General features: G+C 36.8%; 1 protein-coding gene across 10 annotated transcripts in view; it reads left to right on the plus strand.

Annotated features, from left to right (window-relative positions):
* Positions 1–24,659, plus strand: part of PPM1B (protein phosphatase, Mg2+/Mn2+ dependent 1B) — a 63,024-nt gene that overhangs the window by 36,510 nt on the left and 1,855 nt on the right. For 6 of the 10 annotated variants that reach the window (XM_063328603.1, XM_063328604.1, XM_063328601.1 and 3 more), the window contains 5 exons: positions 1,677–2,540; positions 4,450–4,567; positions 12,692–12,803; positions 16,855–16,912; positions 22,783–24,635. In XM_063328603.1, the coding sequence (XP_063184673.1) occupies positions 1,695–2,540; positions 4,450–4,567; positions 12,692–12,803; positions 16,855–16,912; positions 22,783–23,088 (1,440 nt within the window). In that variant the 5' untranslated portion in view covers positions 1,677–1,694 and the 3' untranslated portion in view covers positions 23,089–24,635. Of the gene's footprint in view, positions 1–1,676; positions 2,541–4,449; positions 4,568–12,691; positions 12,804–16,854; positions 16,913–22,782; positions 24,654–24,659 lie in introns of those variants that run through there. The other 4 variants (XM_063328605.1, XM_063328606.1, XM_063328608.1 and 1 more) reach the window with 3 other exon arrangements.

Below are 24,659 nucleotides of genomic sequence, written 5' to 3' on the forward strand. Positions count from 1 at the left end.
TAAAGAAAAAATACATCAAGTTATATGACGATCAGTCTCTTACAGAACCACATTGCTCCTTTTGCATAATGTTGGTAGCACCTCAATCAAAGGCCATTAAACCTGAATTAAGACAGACAGTAAAACTGTACAAAAAAAGTAAACCGGATAAGGAGTTGCTGCAGTATTTGGGGAAGTTTGTCTAAACTTGTATTTAAGTAAGAGTGGGAGATATATTTCAAAAGAGGCATAACTGGTGAGCAAACTGTTGTGGTCTGTGGAATGTAGGAGATCCCTGGCACTTCATGGAGGTCACTGTAGAATTTTGGATTATCTGGAGGAAAGTCGTAAAGTTTACCCTGAAAAGGGAGGTGCTGTGCAGAATCTAACTGTAATCTTTTCCTTATTGCATTGTACTGTTCTTCTTATCTCTCGTGTCAGACTAAGCTGTGTATGCCGAAAATGGGTTTAGATGAGGGGAATGGCAGAAGTAAGGATTTTTTAACCTCTTTTTCTGATGTGGTAACAAACTCTTAAACCAGAACGAGATTGTCATGACTCTGCAGGCTTGGTGTGTACTAGTATGCCAGAGACCTAGTGACTGACTGCTCAGGATCAGCAGCCACAGCAGAATTGTCTCAGATTCTTTTTGGATGAAGGTTGCTATAGTTTCCACATCCAGTCACTAAGGGTTTCATAGGGTAGTGATTTTTTAGCATAATCAGAGGTTGTGGTATCTGGGTTTCTGAAGTTCACACAAAAGTACTATGGGATCTGTGGATTAAAGAATGTATTCTCTGCTGACTTTATAAAAAGTGCAAGGTAGTCTAGTACAAGAGAGGAAGTCAGAAGTCCTCTAAAGCTTCAACATAGATTACACACAATTTACCTGCAAGTTTGCTGTCTGGGGATGGTTCTTTCTCGTGTATTTTGACATAGGTCAGCAGATACTGAAGAACTTCTAACTTTCTGTGGATTATTTTCTTGCCTTAGCTCATATCTCTTGTAACTGGATACATTTTAAAATCAAGATCAATGCATCTTTAAACTTAAAATCACCTGTAAACACATGAACGTCTTTTCAGGATGGTAAAAATAGAAATTATGTTTTATGAAGGACTAAGTATAATTTATTAAAAGAATCCTATGAAAAGTTTTCTTGGATTGAAGTGGGATTTGCCTTGTCTCCTTTGGCAGATGGTCTGCATTCCCCTATTGTCACTTTTGCTGTGCTATACAAGAATACAGAAGTAGCCCAGTACACGCAAATCTAGTGAGACCAGTCAGTTCTTATTTATGAAGTATTAGCTTTTCTTCATGCCACAATAAAACTGGAAAGAGAATAGGAGTTATATGGTTGTTATTTTTCCAGCATGAATTAGTTTCTGCAGTGAATGACAAAATTGGCAGGGCTGCAAAGGTATGTGAACTACTTTGCCTTCATATGCAGAGCCTTTAATTTTGATGAAGTAGCTCTTTAAAAGACACAACACCTCACCAAAAATGCAAAGAAGAGTCTGTCACTTACTTCATGTCATTTATTATTCCCCCCACCCCACCCCCTATTATAGTTGTCGACCTCAGCACACGTGCATGCTTTATCATTTGTTTTATAAAGAAGAAACACAGGAAAGTGAGAAAAAAGCTTATATGGAGTGGTGGTTTTATAAATAAGACTTTTCTTCTCTGTTTTCCAGATTCAATATTGCATAAACATGGGTGCATTTTTGGATAAACCAAAAACTGAAAAACATAATGCTCATGGTGCAGGGAATGGCTTGCGTTACGGCCTCAGCAGTATGCAGGGATGGAGAGTGGAAATGGAAGATGCTCACACAGCTGTTGTAGGTATTCCCCATGGCTTAGAGGACTGGTCCTTTTTTGCTGTCTATGATGGTCACGCAGGATCTCGTGTTGCAAATTATTGCTCCACGCACTTACTAGAACACATCACTAACAATGAAGACTTTAGGGCGACAGAAAAACCTGGATCTGCTCTTGAACCTTCAGTGGAAAATGTCAAGAGTGGAATCAGAACTGGCTTTTTGAAAATTGATGAATATATGCGCAATTTCTCAGACCTCAGAAATGGGATGGACAGAAGTGGCTCAACAGCAGTGGGAGTTATGATTTCACCTGAGCATGTATACTTTATCAATTGTGGTGATTCGCGTGCTGTTCTCTATAGGAATGGACAAGTCTGTTTTTCAACACAGGATCACAAACCTTGCAACCCAAGGGAGAAAGAGCGAATCCAGAACGCAGGAGGCAGTGTAATGATTCAGCGTGTTAATGGTTCGTTGGCAGTTTCTCGAGCTCTGGGGGACTATGACTATAAATGTGTTGATGGTAAAGGCCCTACAGAACAACTTGTTTCTCCAGAGCCTGAGGTTTGTGAAATTTTAAGGGCAGAAGAAGATGAGTTTATCATCTTGGCTTGTGATGGAATCTGGGATGTAATGAGCAATGAAGAGCTCTGTGAATTTGTTAAGTCTAGACTTGAAGTATCAGATGACCTGGAAAAAGTGTGCAATTGGGTAGTGGACACTTGTTTACATAAGGTATGTAACTGTTTTCTCCAAGCAGCTGTTCTAAAATGATCTTCTGTTTAGATGGGTACAGTGTTAACAGCAGTTCCTGGCCTATTCTTCCGCTTCTCCCTCTTCCTTTCCCTCAAACTTCTGTACCTATTTGAGTGTATGTCCTTGCTGAAGAATATACAGCTTTATCCTTTGTGCCTGGAGAGGTGATAGCAATTGCAAAAATAAAGGTTCCAGCTCTAAACTTTGTTTCCAAACACAGGGGTTTTTTATAATGAATGAATACTATGCGAGGTATTTTGTTTGGGGTTTGTTTTTTTTTTTAGCTCTTTCAAGTTGGGCAGTGTTTGTATGCTTTGCATAAAACCAGCGTTTGCACCATCTCCTCTTCAAGGTGTGCTTTGTCTGTCAACCTGAAGTGCTGTCCTCAGCATATTGTTGTAGCTTAGATGGAGAAGTGCTACTTTTGCATCTGAGCTTGCTTGTACTCCTCAAATTCAGAGTTTGTTTGGAGCAACTACAGGTCGTTCTGCAAATGTTTCATAGGTATACCATTTCCAGCGTTCCCTGAAAAGTCCAATTCCTACTAGTGTAAATAGAGTTCATTTGTTAGGCCATAGATCAAACATGCAATTTTAAGGAAAATATTGAAGTTCAGAATTCGAACACTAAAGGGTAAGTAAGTAATTTTTTTTCAGAAATAGGGTTGCATTCCAGCATATACCATACACTGTATGATTTGTTGAGATGCTGTGGCTTTCCTGACCAAGCACTTGACCAGCCTTGTTAGAGGATGGTCACTGTAGTATACTTTCAGTAAAACTGAGCCCCGACTTCATGTTTATTTTATAGAGTCAGATTGTGGATCTCTGCAGTTTGTAACGATATTGGAATGTTTTCCTCTGTCTTCAGGATGTGAATTATATCCACATAATGTTAACTGCTGTAAAAGTTAGATGTCCCCATATGCTTGGTACGAAAGGGAAAATAGAGTAACTCCTGAGTAATTCTGAAGGAATTTATTGTAATGTCAGATTCCTATTTAATTTCTTCAGGAGAAGGAGTTGTTGTGGTAGATGATAGGAACTATCTGGTAGGTTGGGTTTACAGAGAAACAATATGCAGTGACTAATGGCACTTGAATTTCTACCAAAAGAAATAAATAATTAAGGTGTTGATTTCAAACCAGGAATTTAAATTATGTTTCTCCTGGATTTCCTTGTAAGAGACTTAGACACTGTGTTTTTAAATTTGCCTGTGAATTATAATTTTGGAAATTAAATATGAGCAGGGAAGTGGTATCAGAACTTCCCAGTGAAGAACTGGCATTAAAGTTAGTATCTGAAAAAGCTGTTGGCTGCTGTTGCTGAGCACAGGATAGTCTATAAGGTCAGCTTGGCCATACCAAATGCATTCATATTTTGTACTTATTTTCTTCAAGTTGCTGTGTGTGACACAGGTGTATTCTGATATAGATTTGTAATGAATGTAAATGTTTTATGTGAATGCTCTCAAACTGAAATAAACTAATAGCTAGCTATTCTAGTAGTCTAGGATAAGTATTCTGCATTTCATTTTGCAACGTAAGTTGTTTTTTAACTTAGCTTAAGGTACCATCAAACGACTGTCTGTCTAATTTCTGACCTGTTTTCTTGATACTATTTTAAAATGGTTGACGTGTAAATAAGTCCCTTTAAATATTTTAAACTTTAAGAATGTACAATAAAAATCAGTAAAATTAATTCTAGGGGGTAGTTTAGTTGGAAAACTTAGAGGTTCTTATTAATCAAAATACAGTTTTATTGCAAGGTTTCTTTATTCCCAGGTGTATCTTTAGTACTGTATTTGGAACAAGTAATAATGTGACTAGAATAGAAAAATGAAAAATAACACTAAAAATCCTAACTCTTCTTTTTTCTTTGTCACATAGGGGAGTCGTGATAACATGAGTATTGTACTAGTTTGTTTTTCAAATGCTCCTAAGGTCTCAGATGCGGCAGTGAAAAAAGACGCCGAGTTGGATAAGTACTTGGAATCACGGGTTGAAGGTAGGAATTCTGTCTTGTTCATTAGAAATGCTATCAAAACCTACTTAAGCATGAAAACGAAAACCCTGAAAGCCATGATGCTACTATATGGTGGGTCAAATTCAAGCCTGGTTACAACTCTGAATTTTTGTGTGTCAGGAAAAATGTTTTAAGCCATGTTGTTAGTTTATCATGGTATTCCACAAGCATTTTCTTAATGTGAGCTTTAGGTTTTTACTTCTGTCTTTACAGGTCAAAATGCAACCACTGACCTTGCAGTGTGTTACATCATCTAAGTAAATTGTGATGATGTTAATGTCTTGCTTAGAAAATATCATTAGAAGGGGTACTTGTGGTACTTGCTCCCTTTTTTTGTGCAAGTTTTTGACAAAAAGAAAAAGCTGTATTGGGTTTTCATCATGGGACAGCTTATTTATCTAATTATCCAAGCTTTTTTAACTGCTTCTATGTAACACAGCGGTGTTATTTTTCCTACCAAAACTTTAAATGCACTTTTGTGAAAACTTAACAGAGCATAAATGATCAAAATACCTATGAATACAAGAGCTTTAAATCATCCCTTTGGCTTCTGAATGCTTACCAAGTGTCTGTGTATGTGTGACTAAAAAACATTCCATGGAGGACTAAACTTAATTTCTAACCAGTTTCATTTAGTCACTGATTTTTTTTTTTTTTACCTCTACTTATGCAAAAGGTTGAATGCAACTTCTTCCCTTAAGCAGAAACAGTGAAAGGAAAGTTACCTTGACTAAGAATGAGAAGACTTGCCCTTGTATATACTCGCTGCTTTTCTGCAGCATTCTTATGGTCAGAAAAACTGACGTTTGAAGCAGGCTTTCAAACTCCTGCTTCTAATTCAAAATGGTTTATGACTGGTTAAGACTGTTCTAAGTACACAGCTGTGTCTTTTCAGTCTTCTCAATTATTTTAGTCATCCAGGTATAGCTCAGTTTTTGAAGAATTGACTGAAGTTCAGGGCTGGTATTGAAAGTTTGCCTTTCTTTATAATATTGTCCTTGTGTTGGCACAGGTTCTTCTAGAAGCAACCCAGGCATGAAAATAGCTGAGTTCTTAGAACAGTTTGTCTTGCTGTTACAAATGTTGCTAGGATAATACTGTGAAGTAGCATCATTGGAGAGAAGCAGTCATCAGAGGTTTTGAAAGCCTTGTTGTTACGATTCTGTAAACTTCTATAATCTCATCAGAAGAGTACTGAAGCACTGTCACCCACTTATGGTGATGCAGCTTATTGACCGATTTATTATAGCAACAGTGTTCAAGGAAGGAAAGGGGTTTCTGAAGAAAAAGCTGGCTGAGATAATGTGCACCCTTTTTTGACTTGTTTCCGGCCTGGACCAGAATATTCTGATTGCTAGATCCAAGTTTAACTGTGCTTCTTGCAAAGGTGTCCTTTCATAGGTGGATAAGGAGTTGTGCAGCCGCCTTGGATGTATTTGTTCCAGGTGCTGAGGCCAGTGGTTTAGCTTTATAGTGTAGTATTGCTGTCCTGATGGTACTTTTCTGTGTTCATATTGAAAAATGTGATATTGGCAGTCTACAGGACTACTCAGTAGAGTTCCGTGAAAGTAACTTTACGTTTGGGTGCCAAGATGCTTGGGATTTCGCAGGTCAGAACCAGCATTTAGTCACCATCTTGAGACTGTAACAAGGTCTCAATGACATAAACCACAGCTCTGGCCACTGACTGCCTGAGCTTGCGCGTTATTTAAGAAAAAAGGTGTGACTGACCAAATTTTCTCAAGGTGGATCCAGAAATGTGCCAGGCACCCAAGCATGGTGTGTATAATCTGTAGAGGTAAAATACTTCATTTCCTTTCTCATAACTATTTGATGAGAATTGCTAATGCAAGACTCCAGCACTGTCACATATGAGATAGATGACACTTCTGTTTTTCTTGTTGGTTTTGGTTTATTTGAATATCTGAGACACCCGTTGACTTCTTAACATGCTGTAATGGGTACCGAAAGGACTGATTTGATGTGCTTTTGTTAGAAAGTAATTCGTATCCAGTAGCATTAGGTATAAGTAAGAAGTAATCTCTAGATTCGAGGAGATCGGGAATCTTCTGAGAGTTTAGCAAAAATTCCACAGCTAAACATTCATAACTCTTCTTAACACTAATTCAGTGTAAAATGCAACAGTGACGTGGAAGTGTACATGCTGCCACTGTAACCTGTTTTCTGGGGACAGCTGTTAGTTCAGCCACTTCAGTATAAAAAACTCTCCAGCTTATTTTAATGCTAGAAATGACACTTGGTGTAGATATTTGATCATTTAATTTTTCATTCGTGTGAAACAGCTGTGAGAATCACTCAAGTTCTTTGTCTAGATATCTTTTTTTATTGCACTTTTACTTAAGCTAGTGGGGTAAATTTAGAAATTTGTGTTCACATCAGTGTCCCAGTAATGTAGACAGTTGATGTAACAAACCTTAATTTTTAAAAAATATATATATATGTAGTCCTTCAGGCCACAATACAAGTTATCTCTGAACGCGCTGGCGTTGTGCGTGGTGTCCTCTCTTGTTTAAATGGGATCTAAATTGAAATGGCTTGCATATTTGTAGTTTCTGTTGAGATTAGAGAGTGCTAATGGTCACTTCAAATGCTAACTCAGGCACGTTTCTCAGAACTTGGCTTACATCCCAGGCTTCCTAGATGACACTAGTTAAGATAAATACCTATTATCTTCCTATGTCTGCGTAGAGTACACGAGCTGTTAATAGGCTCTGGGAGGGAGCCAGAGGCAGTTACCTGCGCTGACAGCAGTCAGGTGTGTACACAGCGGTTACTGGTTAGTATTCCCAGCTTCTTGGTGGTTCCTCTCTCAATTAGCAAATAAGTGAACAAAGTATGGAACTGCAGTGTATTTTATTGCTTTCATAAGTGAATGTGAAGAAGAGTAATGGAAAAGCTGTCAAATAACTTCTTATTGAAAATGTCGTAGGAAGCGCTATTTGCTAGTAACAATGCAGTGTTGTAGTGTAATTGTGTTACTACTTGAATGTATCAAAATAACTTCTCAGCAGAAGTGTGTTTTAGCTATATCGTTGTATCTAACAAATACCACACACACCAAAAGCAAGTGGAGAGTTTGTAGTCTGAACTGCTGCAGAGCCATTCTGAATGTAACTCGATTGTTAAGCTTAAACGCTCCAGAGAAATGAGCTGCTTGAAAGCTTGGACTTCTGTTGCTTCAGCTCTTCTGGTTTTGTTTGGTTGGTTTGTTTTTTTTCTGCATGAGTTCCCTGTGTCATTCTGTGTTCTGCTAATTGGACAGAGCGCAAGGCCTTTAAATGTCAAGTATTTAGCAAGGAATGAGAGCATATTTGAGGAAATTCTGTCAAGAAGTAGAGAAAATAAAGGAAACGGACTTCAGAGGAACTTGGAATGTTCATCTCTTTCCTAACAAATTTTTGCATTCATAATAAATTCTATGAAACTGTCATGTTGACGTGATGTCCTTACTTTTAAAAAAAGAGTTGTTGGACTGCAATTTTTACCTTAACGTTTGTGCCTTGAGTATTACTAATTCAGAAATGATACAGAGAAGCTTTAACAATGTTTCAAACCACTAAAAAACATGGGGAGAATTGTTTGGAAAGGTGTTGGATTCTTTTAAAAAAAAAGTAGTCCAATTTAAAGGTTTAAGTAGTGAGCAGAAACACTTTTAATGTTTAAAAAAAAAAAAGAAGCAGGGGGGAGAGAGTATGATCTCAAGTGTTGGCGTAGTAAGGATAAGTTTTGGAAGGTGGGAACGTCCTTTTATTTAGGAAAGGACAATTGCCATAATCAGTTTTGCATTCATCTTTAGACTCAGTGTAGTCTGGAAAACAGCGCATAAGAGCCGTGCCTGAAAGGTTTAAATTGCCTTCAATTCTAAAAACTTAAAGCCTGGTAGATAAGTTGTGATGTTGTTAATATGGATTTGATCTTCTCTTCTACTTTCTGTTCAGAAGACAGAAGTTGTATTTCTTTAGATGTATTCTAAATATCTTTTACACCTTAGCATAGCCTTCTTCAGGGAAGTATATTAGTTATAATTTATTTGTAGTTCTGATGTCTTATGAAGCTCTGAACATGGTACGCTAAGCAGCTTAGTTCAGGAATCTGTGTTCATTTACAGCAAGTGATTGTGTATACTGAGAATCTGTAATAGATTTACTAATGCATAAAATACCAGACTAGAGGATGACTGTTCCTTTCAAAAGGCAAATAATGGCCTTTGTTCATGTTAAGTTATTGTGTGCAACAATGTTTCTTTTTCTGTTAAAGCATTAACGGATCACAAGTTACTTGCAGTTGGTGGATAGCCGATTCACACCTGTAGTAAAAACATTCTGGAAAAAAAAAATCAGCTTGTCTTAGAACTACTAAGCTGCAAAGATGGAGATGATGTGAAAAATACAAACTATGAGTTCTTAGATACTCTTGTCTTTCAGTAAGTGACTAACTTTAAATGAGGGCAACGTTGGCACTTAGTATAAAATCCCTTGAGACTTCCTGAAGGATTTTTAGTTTGATCAGTGGTATCTGTTCTTAATGAATGTACACTGTTCAATATGGAATATTTTTCTGTGCTCTTGTGGACTTTAAATTTCAAGCTGACTGGACTAACCCATCAAACCTTTTAGACGACAGGTTTTTTCACCGCTACACTTGAGCGTTTTAAGCTCTGGCTTGGAGAGAAAGGCATTATTTGATGTATGCTTTTGTTTGTTTTAAAAAATAAAATAAAATCTGTGTTCAAAAGCAGTTTAATACTTATTCATGTAACGCTTGTAGTCTGTCTTTGTACATTCCTAAGTAGACTGCTAAGATCCTGTGTATTTGTACAATGAGTTGAGTTAGCAGTTCCTAAAATCTTTCTAGAGTTATTAAAACAAGAGAGAATTATTGTTTTAATACCAAAACAGAGTTTTTGTTTTAACAATTATTAAAAAACCAAACTTGACAAGTCATAGTTTACGGAGATTTCTAGGGGAAGAACTGTACACCAAAGCTTTTGCTAGTTTGTGTATGACTGCATTCCAAAGCTGCCTGTTCAAGAGAATTCCGAAATACCTATGAGACTGTAGTGAGTAGCTTGTGATTGAGTCATTTATGATGGTGAGCACAGCCATGCTTCTGTTTTGAATCACTTAATTCGTTAATTTCCAAAGCAAGGCAGGTGTTGGACAGTAGTTAAGTTATGCTAGGTCAGTCTTTTCTTACTGCCACTTCCAAATGCTACTTTCTGTTCTCTGTTCTTCAGAGATTTGAAGTTTGGTCACAGGAACAGAAGTCAGTTCAATTCTCTAATATGTTTCACTTTATTTGAAAGGGTGTGTCAGACATGCAGTTAAAAAAACAAGACCAAAATCACACTAACCCCCCCAAAATCATAAATAGGGGCACACGTTCTATGCTGGCTTAAACAGTCTTAATAGTAGATGAATACTGATGGTGCATTTTACATATGTGGAATATATACTATATATATAACTGATTTGTCATAATCTAATAGCTGGAAATCAAAGGAGATACTGGAACATAGAAAACTTGTAACGCTGTCTGGTTGGGGACTTGCATTATATAAAATAGAAATAAATCTTTTTCTGAATTTTCAAAATGGTTATCTTGGAGGTAAGTGTTAGGTTTTCAGTGAAAAGTACCTTAGGAATAAAGTAGTAGACTTTGTACAGGACTCATGGATTTGCATGTATGATAATACCAGGAAATTATTCTTTAAGTGTCTGAATTATATTAGCACTGCAGATGTAAAATTTTCTGCAATTGTGTTTTGCACATTGAGGGGAAAAAAGTTTAATTGCAGGGTTAATCTTACGTCATAGAGATGAAGGTGAAAAACCTTGTAAATGCCTATAAATCTGTTTCTGAAAATGTTTGGTTTCATTCTTTAGTGGCCTTTGTCAAACAAATCCACAGTGCACGTCTGCTAACTGATATGTAATGAAAAAAGGTCAGGCTTGGTCATTTGCTTTATTCTCAACTTTTCTGTTAGGAAGCTTTTTTTTTTTTTTTTTTTTTTGAGAGGGGACGTATTCTGGATGAAATTAGTCAACCTAATATCAGGAAGAGAAAAAGGAGATGCTCAGTTTCACCAAAATTCCTGATTTGGCACCTTCTAGAAATGGAGCAAAGGTGCTCATGGTTCAGTTCAGCATTCCCTGAGAAGTGGTTATACAGCATAAAGTAAAAGTTTCCAGTACCAAGAAATCTACAGCAATCCTTAGTTGTGGTTGCTTTAATTCCCTTTTAAGAAGATATAAAAATTTTATGCTTGCATTAATATTTAGTAATTGCTTACTTCTGTAGCCTTTCTTCTTATTAATTCTTGCTATTTGTCTGTTTTTAGTATGTACAGAACCAGATGTGCTCTTGGTATAAAAAGTGGTATATGCTTAAGACGTTTACTATCAGATGGGACTCAGCAAAATTATATTATAGTGGTATACGATCTACTTCTAGGTAGAACTGTACAAAAGGATGCAATGTATATGAGGACTTGTGGCTGATTTTTTTGAATACTTATGAATACGTGTGGAAGATTCAAGTGAACATATTCATCTGTCACTTCTTTTGCTGGCCATGATTCATTCGTAATGCGTGGATGTATGACAATATGCATAAAGTTTCATGGAAGAATGTTTAATCGCTTCTAGTAGTAGTATGCCTAGCTTACTCATTGCAGAGATTGTATGGTGCTGACTTAAAATTGAGGTTTAGAAGCCTAGTGCCTTATTTGTTACAGGGTAGTAAAACTACTCTAATAGTAGTATGGGTTTTGGGGGGCTTTCCTACAAAACCCCCTGATATGGAGTAAGCAAGAACCTTGGAAGCACTTTGTTGAGTTTAGTAGTCCTGAGAGAAGCCTACATATCACTTGCTTTCTGGATAGGTGATAGAGATCAACAGGGATTTAAATGCCAGGAAAGCTGGGATGTAGAGTTTAAAGTAGGTAAGGGATGTGCTTCTCTAGTTACTTCAGAAACTCAAATTGTAGCTGCTTCTGGCTTTAGTTGCAGGCTCCAAATCAGGCATTCAGAATATAATCAATTGATTGTAAGGTATTTAAATGATTTGTTTATTTTTGGGTAGTAGCCAAGGTACAGGCTGACTGAAGTGTTTTAGGATGATATTTGAGAGGAGTCATTCTTCTTAATTCTTTTGTTTTGTGTCTCAAAGAATTTTTATCTAGAACAACGTCTACAGGAAATGGCACTCCGTTCCTTAATTTAGTTGATTTTCAGGAAAAAAATTCTGTCTTAAATATGCGATACATGCATACAACTACAATTTGTAGATAACTTAGTGAACCTCTTTCTGCTGTGGTAGTAGTTGAATGGCTAGAGGATGGTGACTGGAAGCTGGTAGTGTTGTGCCTATGTGAATGTATATGCAGCTATTGCACGTTTGCCTTACAGCATCTTTGATGAATAAGAACATGTGAAGATTTACTTCAGTTTAGGCAATTCTCTTCCAAGGTAGAAGAACTTATTATTACTGGACTTGTGTGATACTTCTGCTTTGGAAATGGAATACCATATTATTAATTAATCGTCGTCAGTTCTATATTCTGTTTTGTCCGCTTGAGTGATAATGGGCCATTACCTATGCCTCTTTATTGCATGATGGTCGTAGTGTTTATGCACGGGAGATTCAGGCCTTTGGGAATTCAAGGTGTTACTCACAATGAAGTATGGCTGAATTCCTGGCAAGCATTGGCTTTATGTCGTGTAACTTCTGAGTCTGTGTTGCAGTGCGATGGGAAGGTAACTGAAACAGTGACTCCTAGCTGTTCTCCTCTTGAAAGAGAACAGGCTGCTGTCTCCAGGATATTCCATCCAGTTCACAGGCTGCTTCTGAGTCTCTGTGAGAAAGGATGGCTAGAAGCACACTGGAAAGGCAGGCTATGGATTTAAATTGGTCTCTTCCATCATGCAAAGACCGTTTACCTAAAATGTAAAGAATGTCTTCCTGGTTACATGTAATTTTTCCATAATGTCTCTGTTAAAAGTGATAGCATCTTGTATTTTAGTGTCTTAAGGAATGGTTGGTATTAATTCAGTAATCTAAGGACTTCTTCTGTTTTTAAATTAGAAATTATGGAAAAATCGGGTGAAGAAGGAATGCCTGATCTTGCTCATGTTATTCGTATTTTAACTGCGGAGAATATCCCTAATTTACCACCAGGAGGTGGTTTAGCTGGCAAGTGAGTACACTACTGGAATTTCTTGAACCATTTAGTTCGCTGAAACACATACTTTTATTTAAATGTTTTAAAGCTTTCTTACTATAATAGATAGCTATATTCAAAGAAAAAAGTTGACTTTTCTATTTTGAGCTAGTTTACCTTTCTGCACTACATAAACATTTGTGTCACAGTTGCCATTCCAGAAGGTAAGAGGAAATGGCTTGATCATGTTCTTGTACGTAACATGCTACTCTGCTATTTCTATATGGCCAGTTTAAAAAATAAAAAATACTTATTATTAGCTTTTTACTGCTTTAAATTTGTGAAGAACTATCAATAATGTAGCTGGGATATCAAAATACCAGCTCTATTTTCCTGATGTCACGTTCCCTCCACCGCCTAGTGTCAATTACAAGTTTGGGTCAATGCTTTTGTGCTCAGCAAATGTTATTATAAGAAAATTGTTTTTTCTTTGTTTAGTCTTAAATTGAATGTTATATAACCAAGAATGTTCAGCTAGGATGTGCGTTTTAAAACTTAATTGGAATAAACATTCAGAAGCGACACTGGTTTTCTGGGGAGGCTCATGGTGATGTTCTAATAACCTATAATTTAAGCATTAGAATGAACAGAATTTAGGATTGCATAAACAATTGTTAAACTAGAATTCCCCAAACAGTGGGACCCATTATTGCTCCCTGGCGTAGGTTATTTTGCTTTTGGAATCTTTGTATTTTTCAAAATATGAAGTCCTGTCCTCTAAGCTTTTGTGTATAAATCTATTTTTCATTGCGTGTACTTATTAATGAGCACTGTTTGCCATAATTATTTTTTTCTAGCCTTGAAAGTACCTGTAAGTTCTGGGCCTTTTTCTCCAGTTGTGTGCATTCCAGGCATTCAGAGAAGTTGTGGTGTGCCTATTCTTCCAACTGTTCCCAACTGCTGAATGAGTTGGTGTGTTCTGTTTTGCTCATTAATAACTGCATCATGTACTGCTTCATTATTCTGGAACCTTTGCATATAAATTCTGTTTTAATTTGTTGTGACCCAGGTTACATTTTTGATGGGCTTAGGTTCAGAATTTGCCTTTTGATGCGTTTCTCTCCATTTTGACTTTTGAAGTCCTGCATTACAGAAAACTGATGTCAGGAGGTGTACCTGCAGCTTCTTTTTAGACAGTATCATACAGTATTTAGTACCTTTTTCTTGGCCTTCAAACTTAGGACAAAGACAGGCAGTGATGTATTTAGTTAACTTTACTTGCAGGATTGAGCTCCTGAATGGAAGTTTTGAAAAAGTTATGACTACACAACCCAAACCCACATACTGTGTAACTTAAAACTTTTGTCCTAACGAGTATATTCTTTGTCCTGGGATCCTTATCCTGTGATGTTACGAGGACATGAAGGATTCACGCATTGTCCTTCTCTTTGAACTCCAAGACCTGGCTTAAACGTGCAGATGTGGCTGACATCCTTGGTTTTAGCACCAGTTACAGCACCAGGTTTTTAGTACGCCTGAGCTGGAGAAATGAAATGCAATGCTACCTTGACTAGGCTATGTTTGCAAACCTTAGGAACCTCTGAAGTAGCTCCACACTTCTACTGGCGTTGTATACTTCCTTCAAGCATCTCACTTGTGTAGAAGCCCATACTGGCTCATTCTTTCAGACATGAGGTCGAAAAGTGTCAGCTCTGCTGTGGTCGCTTGATGGTGATGTTTTGACCTTTAAAATCTTACTCTTCAAAGACTGGCTTCTGACTTGACTCACATCCCCCTCTAACTTCAAATACTGCCAGAAGAATGGTCACTTGTTGCTGAAGACACAGAAGTTTTGAACCACCCTGTCACTTAGGCATTAGTACTTCCATTCAACATCTTGCTCCTGAATTTTCCCTTCAAAGGAAAGTACAAAGAAATACACTGTTTAAAGAAAGAAGAGTGAAATGCAAAGATAAGAAATTTCCCAAAGGCTTGGGTTTAAATCTGATTTAAACCCTCTGCAACGGCTATCTGCTCTTTCTATGGCAGGCTTTCTTGGACTGTCTAGGCATTTGCTGTTACATTGGTGGGAGGTACCATTGCTCTCTGTAGTACAGACATTTGGTCAGAATTGTGCCATTCCACCATCACTAAATGTGGAACTAAGTGGAAAGAACCCTTTGCTATATCATCTGCATAAAGATTTGGTTTCTTTTCTTTAGGAAAATCTGTCAGTGCTGATGGATCCCATGCCAGCTCAGCCATGCAGCCCTTCTAGAATTCTTAAAACGTTGACTTTAACTGGTGTGCCTTAGGAGAAGTTATGTTCTTTGGTGGACTTTTCATATCTGACATAATTCTTGAAAGTGCCACTGTCAGTTTAATTCTGAACTTCTTTCCTGGAGTGCATTCAGACACAGCCCAAAACCTTTGTGTGTGAACAAGCACAAATTGCATATACACCAGTGTCTTGAAGCTTTGAGTTGTCAGGTGTATCTGTTGTGCCTGCGTTCTGCTTGTCTTGGTGTGGTGCGTCTAGGTAAATGCTGATTTCATCATTGACGTATATAGCCTCTGAACACATGATAACACTGAAAAGACATCGTGCTGTAGGTTAGCTGTCATCCTGAGATTTGATGCACTGTCATTTGCATTCACTGCTCTGCAAACCATCTCCCAGAGTTCTGAGTATTTTAGTAGGTACTCTTTTAAATGCTGGATCATGACTGGAAAAATACGTTCTGATGCTGGACACTAGATATTGAGATTACCTGATCTATTGCTTTGTCTCAGAAGTCGACATACTTACAACATTCCATTAAAAACCCAAACTCTTCTGTTTTAAATGTGCTTTTACTTCCGTGGTATGAACATAAGAACCTCATCATACTAGATCAGACCAAGGATCGTTCTGTCTCATCCACAGGATAACCGAAAGTAGATGCTTAGGGAAGAATATAAAACTAGAAAAATATGTAAAATACTTCCCCTGTCATTATTATTTTGGTTTTCAGCTTCTTACAACTGAGATGCTTCCTGATCCTGCAGTAGTTTATGTAGTTAGTGACTTGGAATTTCTCTTCCGTGAAGTTAATGTTCAGAAGGAGCCTCTTCAAACTTTTAGCATCCTCAGTATTGTGGGGCAGAAATTTCTGTTGCATGGAGAACCATCACTGTGTGTTCTTGATACACTTGCTGCTGTGTTCATTTGATGCACTTGCAGTCTTTGTTTGGAAGAGCCAACAGTCAGTGCTTATCCACATTCTGTAAGGCATCATTTCTATAGATCTTGGCCACTTCCATCCAGACTTGAGAGTCTTAGTTCATGTAGCAGTTCTTTTTGTTGAAGCTGTCAGTAACTTTGTTCATATTTATTACACATTTCCCAGTTCTTAGTATGATTTGAAGATGTAGGGGCATAACCTTTTTCCTCTCAGAAGCCTGTTTATACTTTGGGGTTTATTTTTTGAGAAGCTTTTTGTGCTTATTTTGCCTGCCTGTGAAGATGTGGCCTTATATGGCTCTGCCAGAAAAAAGGCTAGCTAGTGGCATTTGAGTTTAATTTCTACAGTGTGACTAGACACTAGACAACATATCTCAGAGGTTTGTATACTCTGGGCACCACACTTCAAAGGTTCGTAGGCAGGTAGTAACCTGTATATGTGTAATAAAAATGGGGGGAAAACCCAACTGTCTTCAATTCCGCATCCAGAAATAAGGCAAGAAAAATAGCAAACTTGAAGAATTTTGTTGTTGTAAGCAAAATATAGATTTAAATTTTACTCTTGGCAAAACCTGACTATGTAGCTGGAACTTCTAAAAATGTAAAGGGGTAGACCGTGGGAAGGGTAAAGTAAGAACATATTGTGCCTTGTTAGGTCTTTGCAAATCCTGATCTACTGCTTAATCCCCAAACATCTTGAAAGTAAGTAAAGATACTGAGAGTGGGCTTCATCTTTTTAAAAGGCAGGTTAAAGGCAAACCATCTTAAACACCTTGAAATTATTACTGCGCTCAGACTTTTTAAGTTCTCAATGTTTTAAAATCCTTTGTTGTGCTTAATTTTTTTTAAAACTTCTCTTTTTAGGCGTAATATTATTGAAGCTGTGTATAGTAGGCTGAATCCACACAGAGAGAATGAGGGGGTAAGTTCCCATTTTGATTGCTACACCTCTTTGTTGATGAGAATGTCAAAGTAGTGTCATACATTAAGCAAAAGTATACATCACTGACAATAAAGTATTATAAACATCACATATGTATTGTAGCATACAGTTCATTTTGACCTTGTTTTGGATGGATCTGAGATAGAACTTCATCCTTAAAAAGACAGCAAACTGACACCTAATTCTGAAAGACTTTTTGAACATTTAATTGACTGCTGCTTTTTCAGTCAAACCTGTGAGGCAACAACGCAGGGGTTTTATAAATTGCAGTTTATTATGGTCAAAAATTGTGGTCAGCATATTCATTACTGAACTAGCTATTACGTCTACTGTCTGGAAATCTAGTAGAAGGGGCAAACACATTTCCTGTTGTCTTCTGTAAGTGTGGAAGACCTTGGTACACTGAATAGAAAAGATAACAAGACTAACATTGCGTACCCTTTTAGAGTTCACACTGTCTTTAAATATCCCATGTGCAATGATCTAGAAGCGTAAAGTGATTCTAGTTCAGTTCTGATTTCTAAAATGTCTTACATTCTTCTGCCCAGGTCCTAATAAGTTGAATTTTAACTACTATATTGAAATATATTATACTGTATCTTTATACCTGATTACTAGGTGGCTCTTAATATTAGTATAAAAAGTAATAACTGGTGTTAATATCAGTTGCAGTTAAATTTGCTTAAAAAAATATTTGGAAAACTGAAGAACTGATAAGAGATCATTACAATGAATGGTGTTGGGGAGATGACAACTTTTATTTTAAATACTTTGAAATAATCAATTGTGCGCCTTGAGATTGTGAATATGCAGTCTCACCACAGCTGTCACTGTTTTTCCCACTGTCATCTTCTCTTGGCTACCTATACGTAGTTTATTCTCTTGTAAAGCTTGTGTAGGTGGAAGGGACCACTATTCTGTTAGAGTAAAACCAGAAGAAATCTCTAACTTTTTTATTTTTTAGGATTTGTTCCTTTTTGTTGTTGTTCAAAAGTGATAGAGTACACATTTTTCATTTAATTTTCAATAAATTGTGCAACAGTACCCCGAAACAAGCTAGACAAAATTTCCCTCTCTTCAGCTTCTTTAGTCCTTCAGGAAACTCAGCACCTCTCTCAGCCTGCCACTACTTTTATATTTATCCATAATCTTGTTCATGCTTTGGAGGTAAAGTTATTGGTGAAAGTGGTTTATTTGAAGATTACGGCATAGGTTTTATAAGTTGGTTGCTTTTTTTAAGAAAAAAGAAGTTTATCTAATGGTAACTTTCTAGAAATCTCATATGCCATAGTTGCATCTTTCCTAAGTCCAAGTTTACTTTTGAATAGCCACACGAACTTGCTGAACTCCTAACGTACCGTACAGCATCCTTTTGTTTATTGGCTACTTCCAGGAAATTTTTTTTGTACATCATCCATAATAATTTAATAAAATGAGGTAACTAAACTTAAATATGCAAGTTACTCATAAAAGAATATAGCTTTAACCCCTATTAACGTTAATAGCTTTGACCTTTATTGCTGTTAGAATCCCTGGATAGTTGTTTTGAGTCTCTTAATTTGGCTTCTTTGATATGAAATGTAAGCAGTACATTCTCACTTCAGTCTACTTTGTAAACTTCGCCTTCTGTTGGTATTTAGTGCAAATCTCGATAATGATTTGGATTATGTGTTTTAAATACACTGGATTAAATTTTAGTTTGATCTTGTAGTAAGATGCCATTTGCCAGTCAGTACCCTTTCTTCGTTGCGTTCTAAGTGATTCTGACCCAGAGCAGTTTGAGAGAAGGATGTACCACTGAGTGAAGGATGCAATTCCTATTTGCACTTTCCCAGCAAGTAGGAATTGTTATCTTACTGTCCTTGAAGTGGATGAATTTAGTGTGCCTCGTCTCTGAGGCAGTGAAAACATGACCTCCTTGCTAGTTTTACTCCGTTCCAGATATATATATGGTGATCTCTTGGTCTTTTGAACTGAATACTCTGGTGCACGGGGTGGGTATAAAGGAAGGAAGCTGTTCAGTTACTCAACATCAGACTCTCTATGATGTCTACGCACTGTGATAAAAAGTTGCGACACATCTCACGTTTAAACAGGAAGCAAAGGTAGGAAGGAAACACAGTACATCCCAATGATGACATTTCACAGTGAGATGGAAATCTAACTAATAGTGCCCCTTTTCTAAACTAGTATGAAGCAAGAGCAGATCTTCATACTAAAAATTATGAGCTGCAGACACGGAGGCTGACTCTGCAGAGCATGAAGGCGCACTGACTTGCGCTTGAGACTCTTCCCCCGTGTGTGGTTAGCAGTGTACACGTATCTCTTGCGGGGGAGCATAGTGCAGAATTCTGCTGTTACTAACTGCAAAGTACGCCTGTGGCAGTCATCTTCATCTGATGATTTTATGTAAATCTAGAATATTTTTTTTACTTTGATTAATAATTAATTGCTAAAATATTAATGTGCATGAGTAAAAAAAAAAAAATTAAATGCCAAAAAACCCCACAAAAACAAACCCCACTAAACCAACCACATTAACTTTCGCAACTGAGAATATGACTTATTTCTAAATACTATACATTTTAGCTTTGAACAATTTAAACTAGTTACTCTGAGTTACTGTGAACTGGATGATAATAGCTTTTCAAATTAAGTTCTTAGAAAGTATATAAATCAAAGCCAAGGTGGTATATTTTTCTAGATTAGCTTTGTTTCTACTCAGCGCTGTGAAGATTTCAGTTAGTGCTGTGCTCAGAATTTTTTGGTTGTCCAAGCTAGTGACTGTAATTTCTTCCAATTCTTCACATGCGTTTTCTGAGAATCTTTAACATCTCCTAAATAAGATGTTGTGTAGAGTGCGAGACTGGAGTGAAAGAATCCTTACTATAGCACTATTCAGAGACCACTAGTATGGCTTCAGGGTATAGCAGTCGTAAGTTGGTTTTTTTCAGGCATCTCAGCAGAGTACAAGTATTTTGTTAATCCAGGGCTGGAGAGAGCCCTGCATTGGGCTCACAAAGAGCAACTTTGCCAGTGTTTCAGCAGAGGGACTTGCAGTATAAATATGGTGGCTTGTTTGTAAAGGCCTTTGTGAAGGACTTTATAAGTGCAAGTGAAATCATAGAACTCTGTTATGTATTGGGGCATGGTACTTTTGGATCTTTAAAGGGAATTTAAAAGAACTTCTTCATAGCTAAATAATTTTTACCACTGTAATGTTACAATACCACAGAGTTGGTGTTGTAGTTAACATGTTAAAGTATTACTCTTTCTCTAATGTGTCTACTTCCTCAACCGTTGGGGGTTTTTTTAAATGTGTTCCTAAGAGTAGGAGGCTAGTATCCAGTTAGGCTACTTGGGTGTATATGTATCCTTAAACACAAGGATTAATATTAAAATTATAATGCCTGTATTAATAATTTCAGTGGCATTTGTTTAAAGCTGCGTTTGAGTATCTTGTTTGAAACCAATCATGTTCCTCTCTTGCTTTTGCTGATGCTGTACTCTGGCACTTGTTGAATCAAATCATGTGTCATTAAGAGCTGCTACAGGTAATTTTAAAAATGTAAATGGACAAAATTATTATGCCCTTAAACGTTATAAATCCTGTCTCAAATACATAGTAGCCCTTTTTATATACATACTTTAATAGACCAGAACTTGGGTAAAAAATTGTGAACCTCATGTTAAATATAGGTAGCAAAAATTTATTCTTTTTTTATGGTCAGTAGCACTAAGTTGAATTAGAACATGAAGGAAGACAAATGCTAACTTGCACAATAATCATAGTTTTCAGGGACCTGTTCTAGCCACACACCGATAAGACAGAAATTTGTGTTATAGTGTACAGCATATAAAAGAGGCAGTTTTTGTCCTGCTGGTTTGAGGTTTTCTTGTCTGCTAGCACTGAGGGAGACGAGAGAAGCACAAAATAGCCCATCATCAAAGAGGGTGCAAAGCAGGATGTGAGTTTGAATATCAAACACTAACTGCACTGTTACTTTGACTCCTACTAGCATTTGAATTGTTTAGGAGTCTCAGCTGCTATTGTATTGCTTATTGCTTTTACTCTTCAGTGTTGCATCGGAGCAAAAGTATTCAGTTCTATCTGACAAAAGAATTTTTAAAGATCTGAATATTGTGAAATGTGGAGATTCAGGGTGTATATTTGCTAATGTCAGCCTCAGCAAAACTGATGGGTTGGAGGAACTGTGGAATTTAGATGTTCTCTGAACTTTAAAAAAAACTCAGATTCTTTAATTATGTTGCCTGATCTAATATTAATTAGATAAATACATAAATAGTTGGTTTGGGTTTTTTTTTGTCAAAACCTAAGAAATAGGGTACATCTGTAGCCTCACCCTGATGCCCTGAATTTTCACTGCCTTTGTGTTCACGAGGCATTAAAACTACCTCCTTTAACTTGCTTCTACTCACTGGGCTCTTGAAGAGCTATCTGAATATGAAAATGCTACTACACGGGAACTAAAACATCTCAAACTAAGACCAGCAAACCACAGTGGAGGTATGTCTATTTATGCAACAAATTAAGCACAGGGAGATGGCATTATATGCAGTAACATTCATTTTTGTGGTAAAATTGTCCTCTCTTAGAGGACTGTGTTTATCAGTCTTGGGGCTTCTATTCCAGGAACATTACAGCATCCAAAATCCTACTGAACCCAAGACGTTGTCTTAATGCTGCTATTAAGCTTGCAAATGAGTGACTGCAATACTTGTAGTTTGTGAAGCTTTTGGACTAGATGACAATAAAATGAGGTCAGCGTGAGAAAAAGGCAGTCTGGATTTTGCCTCTAATGTATTGCAAAATCTGCCAGCTTCCAGAGATACAGTTCCATTTGTCTAGCTTGATAACTTGATAGATATTAGTGCTTTAAAATGTACTATTCCCTTAAAGCAGCAGTACTGCTTTAGCACTTGAAAGTTAAAATATCTAGCGCCCATCTCAGCAGTTTAATAGATGTGCAAGTCTATGGGAGGGGAGGGGGAGAAGCCAAAAAAACCCCAATTTTTTTCAACTGAGGGCTTGTAGCCAAATAGATGGCTTGCAGAGGAGACCTCCGTTCCTTGATCACTGCTTATTACTCAGGTTTTGTGCTGTAGGTGCTAGATTCTACTTTGAATAGATATTCTACCTGTTAATTTTTCTAGCCAATGTGCACATCTGTCAAAGATAGTGTCTTATGTTTTTCAAACACCAGCAGTCCTGGTGCTGGTAGGTAGCTACTTGTTTCTTTCATGGCAGCATCATGCATGCAAAAATCAGTCTTTAATGTAGAGAGATTGTTTTCTAAAATGCTTTGAGTACTTATTTTGATGTGATGCTTACCTAAACTGCTAGTGGTAGAGTTATCTATTCTCTTTAGGAAGTTTTTCACAGGATTGTGTTGCTATTGGCTGTGCAGAAATTCACAATTAAAAATATTGACCTGATGGCTAAAGAAGCTTAAACTTTCAAATTTGTCAACTGACCAATTTGTGGGGGGCACCAGCTATATTCATTGAAAAACAATTTGAACCAAGAGGGAGTTAATTGGGAAGAGGTACCATGTTGACAGTGTCTAGCTCAAAATAAATTGAAACGATTAAAAATGCTGTTGTAATAGGTATAACTTCTTAAATTGTTATTTGTATAAAATAGACAAACGTGGATTATATTGTTCTAAGATGTGTGTTGCTAATAAGGTGTTTTAGATTCAAATAGAGCAAAGCTGATGTTTTCTCAGTCAGAAAAATTGTGGTGTGTTTTTTCTTCTTTTAAATGTCGTTAGAAAATATCCTAGTTTAACGACTCATTTTTTTGGGGTCTTGAATCTTAAAAAAAGGACCCTGGCGATGCTGAGGAAAGTGGAACGCAGGGAAAATTGGTGGAAGCGCTCAGGCAAATGAGAATTAATCATAGGGGGAACTACCGCCACCTTCTGGAAGAGATGCTGACTAGTTACAGGCTAGCTAAGATGCAGGGAGAAGAGTGCACTGCTGAATCAGCGGCAGCATCTACTTCAGATACTCATGCTGGACCCAGTGACCCCGTACCAGACACCCACACAGAATCTGGGAATCACCTTGCTGAAATACAGAGCTCAAACGAAGATTCAGGGATGAATGAGATGAGCGATAAACAGACATAATGTTTTCCGTAGCGGATTTAACGCTTGGCTTCACTTGGCGTATTTTCCTTTGTTTATATCTCAACATTTGTCACATCTATCCTAGGAGTCTGTTTGTTTTTACTTTAGTTATTTGTACAGATTGTTTATACAAAGCTCTCTTTTCCTTAGGAGTTCAACTACCATATTATATAGTATTTGCATCTTATGTTGTGTAGCAAGCAGTTAACTTCCCGTTTGAGATTTTGATTTTAAATCGTGTGACACCAGCAATAGGAATCTAACATGCTGATGCAAAAAGAAATTTTAAAACTTTTTCTTTTAAATACATTCTTAAATAATAATTTTTATGATATGTTTGCTAATTGTAAAGTAATTCACACCGTAACTGTATCATTTGTGCAAATTACTTGAATTATACAAATTCATCAGTCTTTGTTTTCTTCCCCAGCATACTATACTGCGTGTTTGTATTTCAATTGTGTATAGTTTATATTACAACTAAATTACAAAAGCTACTACGGTTTAGGTTGTCATTATTCTTCATGAAATGTGTTTGATTTTTTTTCCAATTTAGATTGTATCCACTGTTCATCATAAATATCTATTTTCTAGATGACTGTATTATTACTTCCCAGGTTGTAGCATAACATATATGCAGAAATGAAAATGTACTTAGACTTAGTACCTAGTGTCAACTTCTAAGAACTTGTGTTTAAGTGAAAATAAAGAATATGCTGTGGAATAATATCTGTATGCATATTGACTTTTTTAAGCAAGTAATAAACTTCCTTTGAAATGCTATCATTCTGACATGACTTGAAACTTTTCATAGCTTCTGCTGTTAACTCCTGATGTTCATTAGTTTCTACAAATGTTTGAGTAATTTTGGGTTTGGCACATTCATCGTGATCCTCTATTTGGGCAATATTTCTCAGGTTCAAGTTAAACATCAACTGTATAAATGAAAACACCGGCTAGTCTACTGAAGTTTACCTTCTACCAAATCTTTTCCGTGCCTTTTGGTGTACAACGTGTATGTACATGTATTTGGGTAGATCAGTGATAATACTGGGAATTTACAATGGTAGTAACTAATCTGCTAATAAGTTAAATCTGGAATTCTTGTGTCAGTGGTCAGTTCATTATATAACCCTTGCACAACGATATCATTGTTCAAAATAGGTACAAATTTCACTGCCTTAATGAAAAAGAGCCTGCGGGGATTTCTTGCGGACCAGGAATACCTGAAGAGCTGAGTTCCTTAGCATTTTATAGATTTTTTTTTTTTTTGTAGTCCATAGACGTAGTATCTACTGATAGCTATGATTTAGTACAATTTTAGATAATACTTGTTTTTAAGTCTTTATGCTATAATAGCTTTACTGGGTTCATGTTTTATAAAAGTAAATTCCCTCATGAAGTTGAGGACCAGAATGTTTGTGTGTGGAAGTGGGCAGGTATGGAAAAAAAGGAAAATGTCATCTGTCTTATGCTAGTATTCTGTTTAATTATGCCACCTAAATCCAAAGTGCAACAAAATGTTTTCATTTGTATTGGTGAGTAGTAATATTTCTCCTCTTCTTTTCCTG

The sequence above is a fragment of the Chroicocephalus ridibundus genome, chromosome 3 (genome assembly GCF_963924245.1).
Source record: "Chroicocephalus ridibundus chromosome 3, bChrRid1.1, whole genome shotgun sequence".
Taxonomy (NCBI): Eukaryota; Metazoa; Chordata; class Aves; order Charadriiformes; family Laridae; genus Chroicocephalus; species Chroicocephalus ridibundus.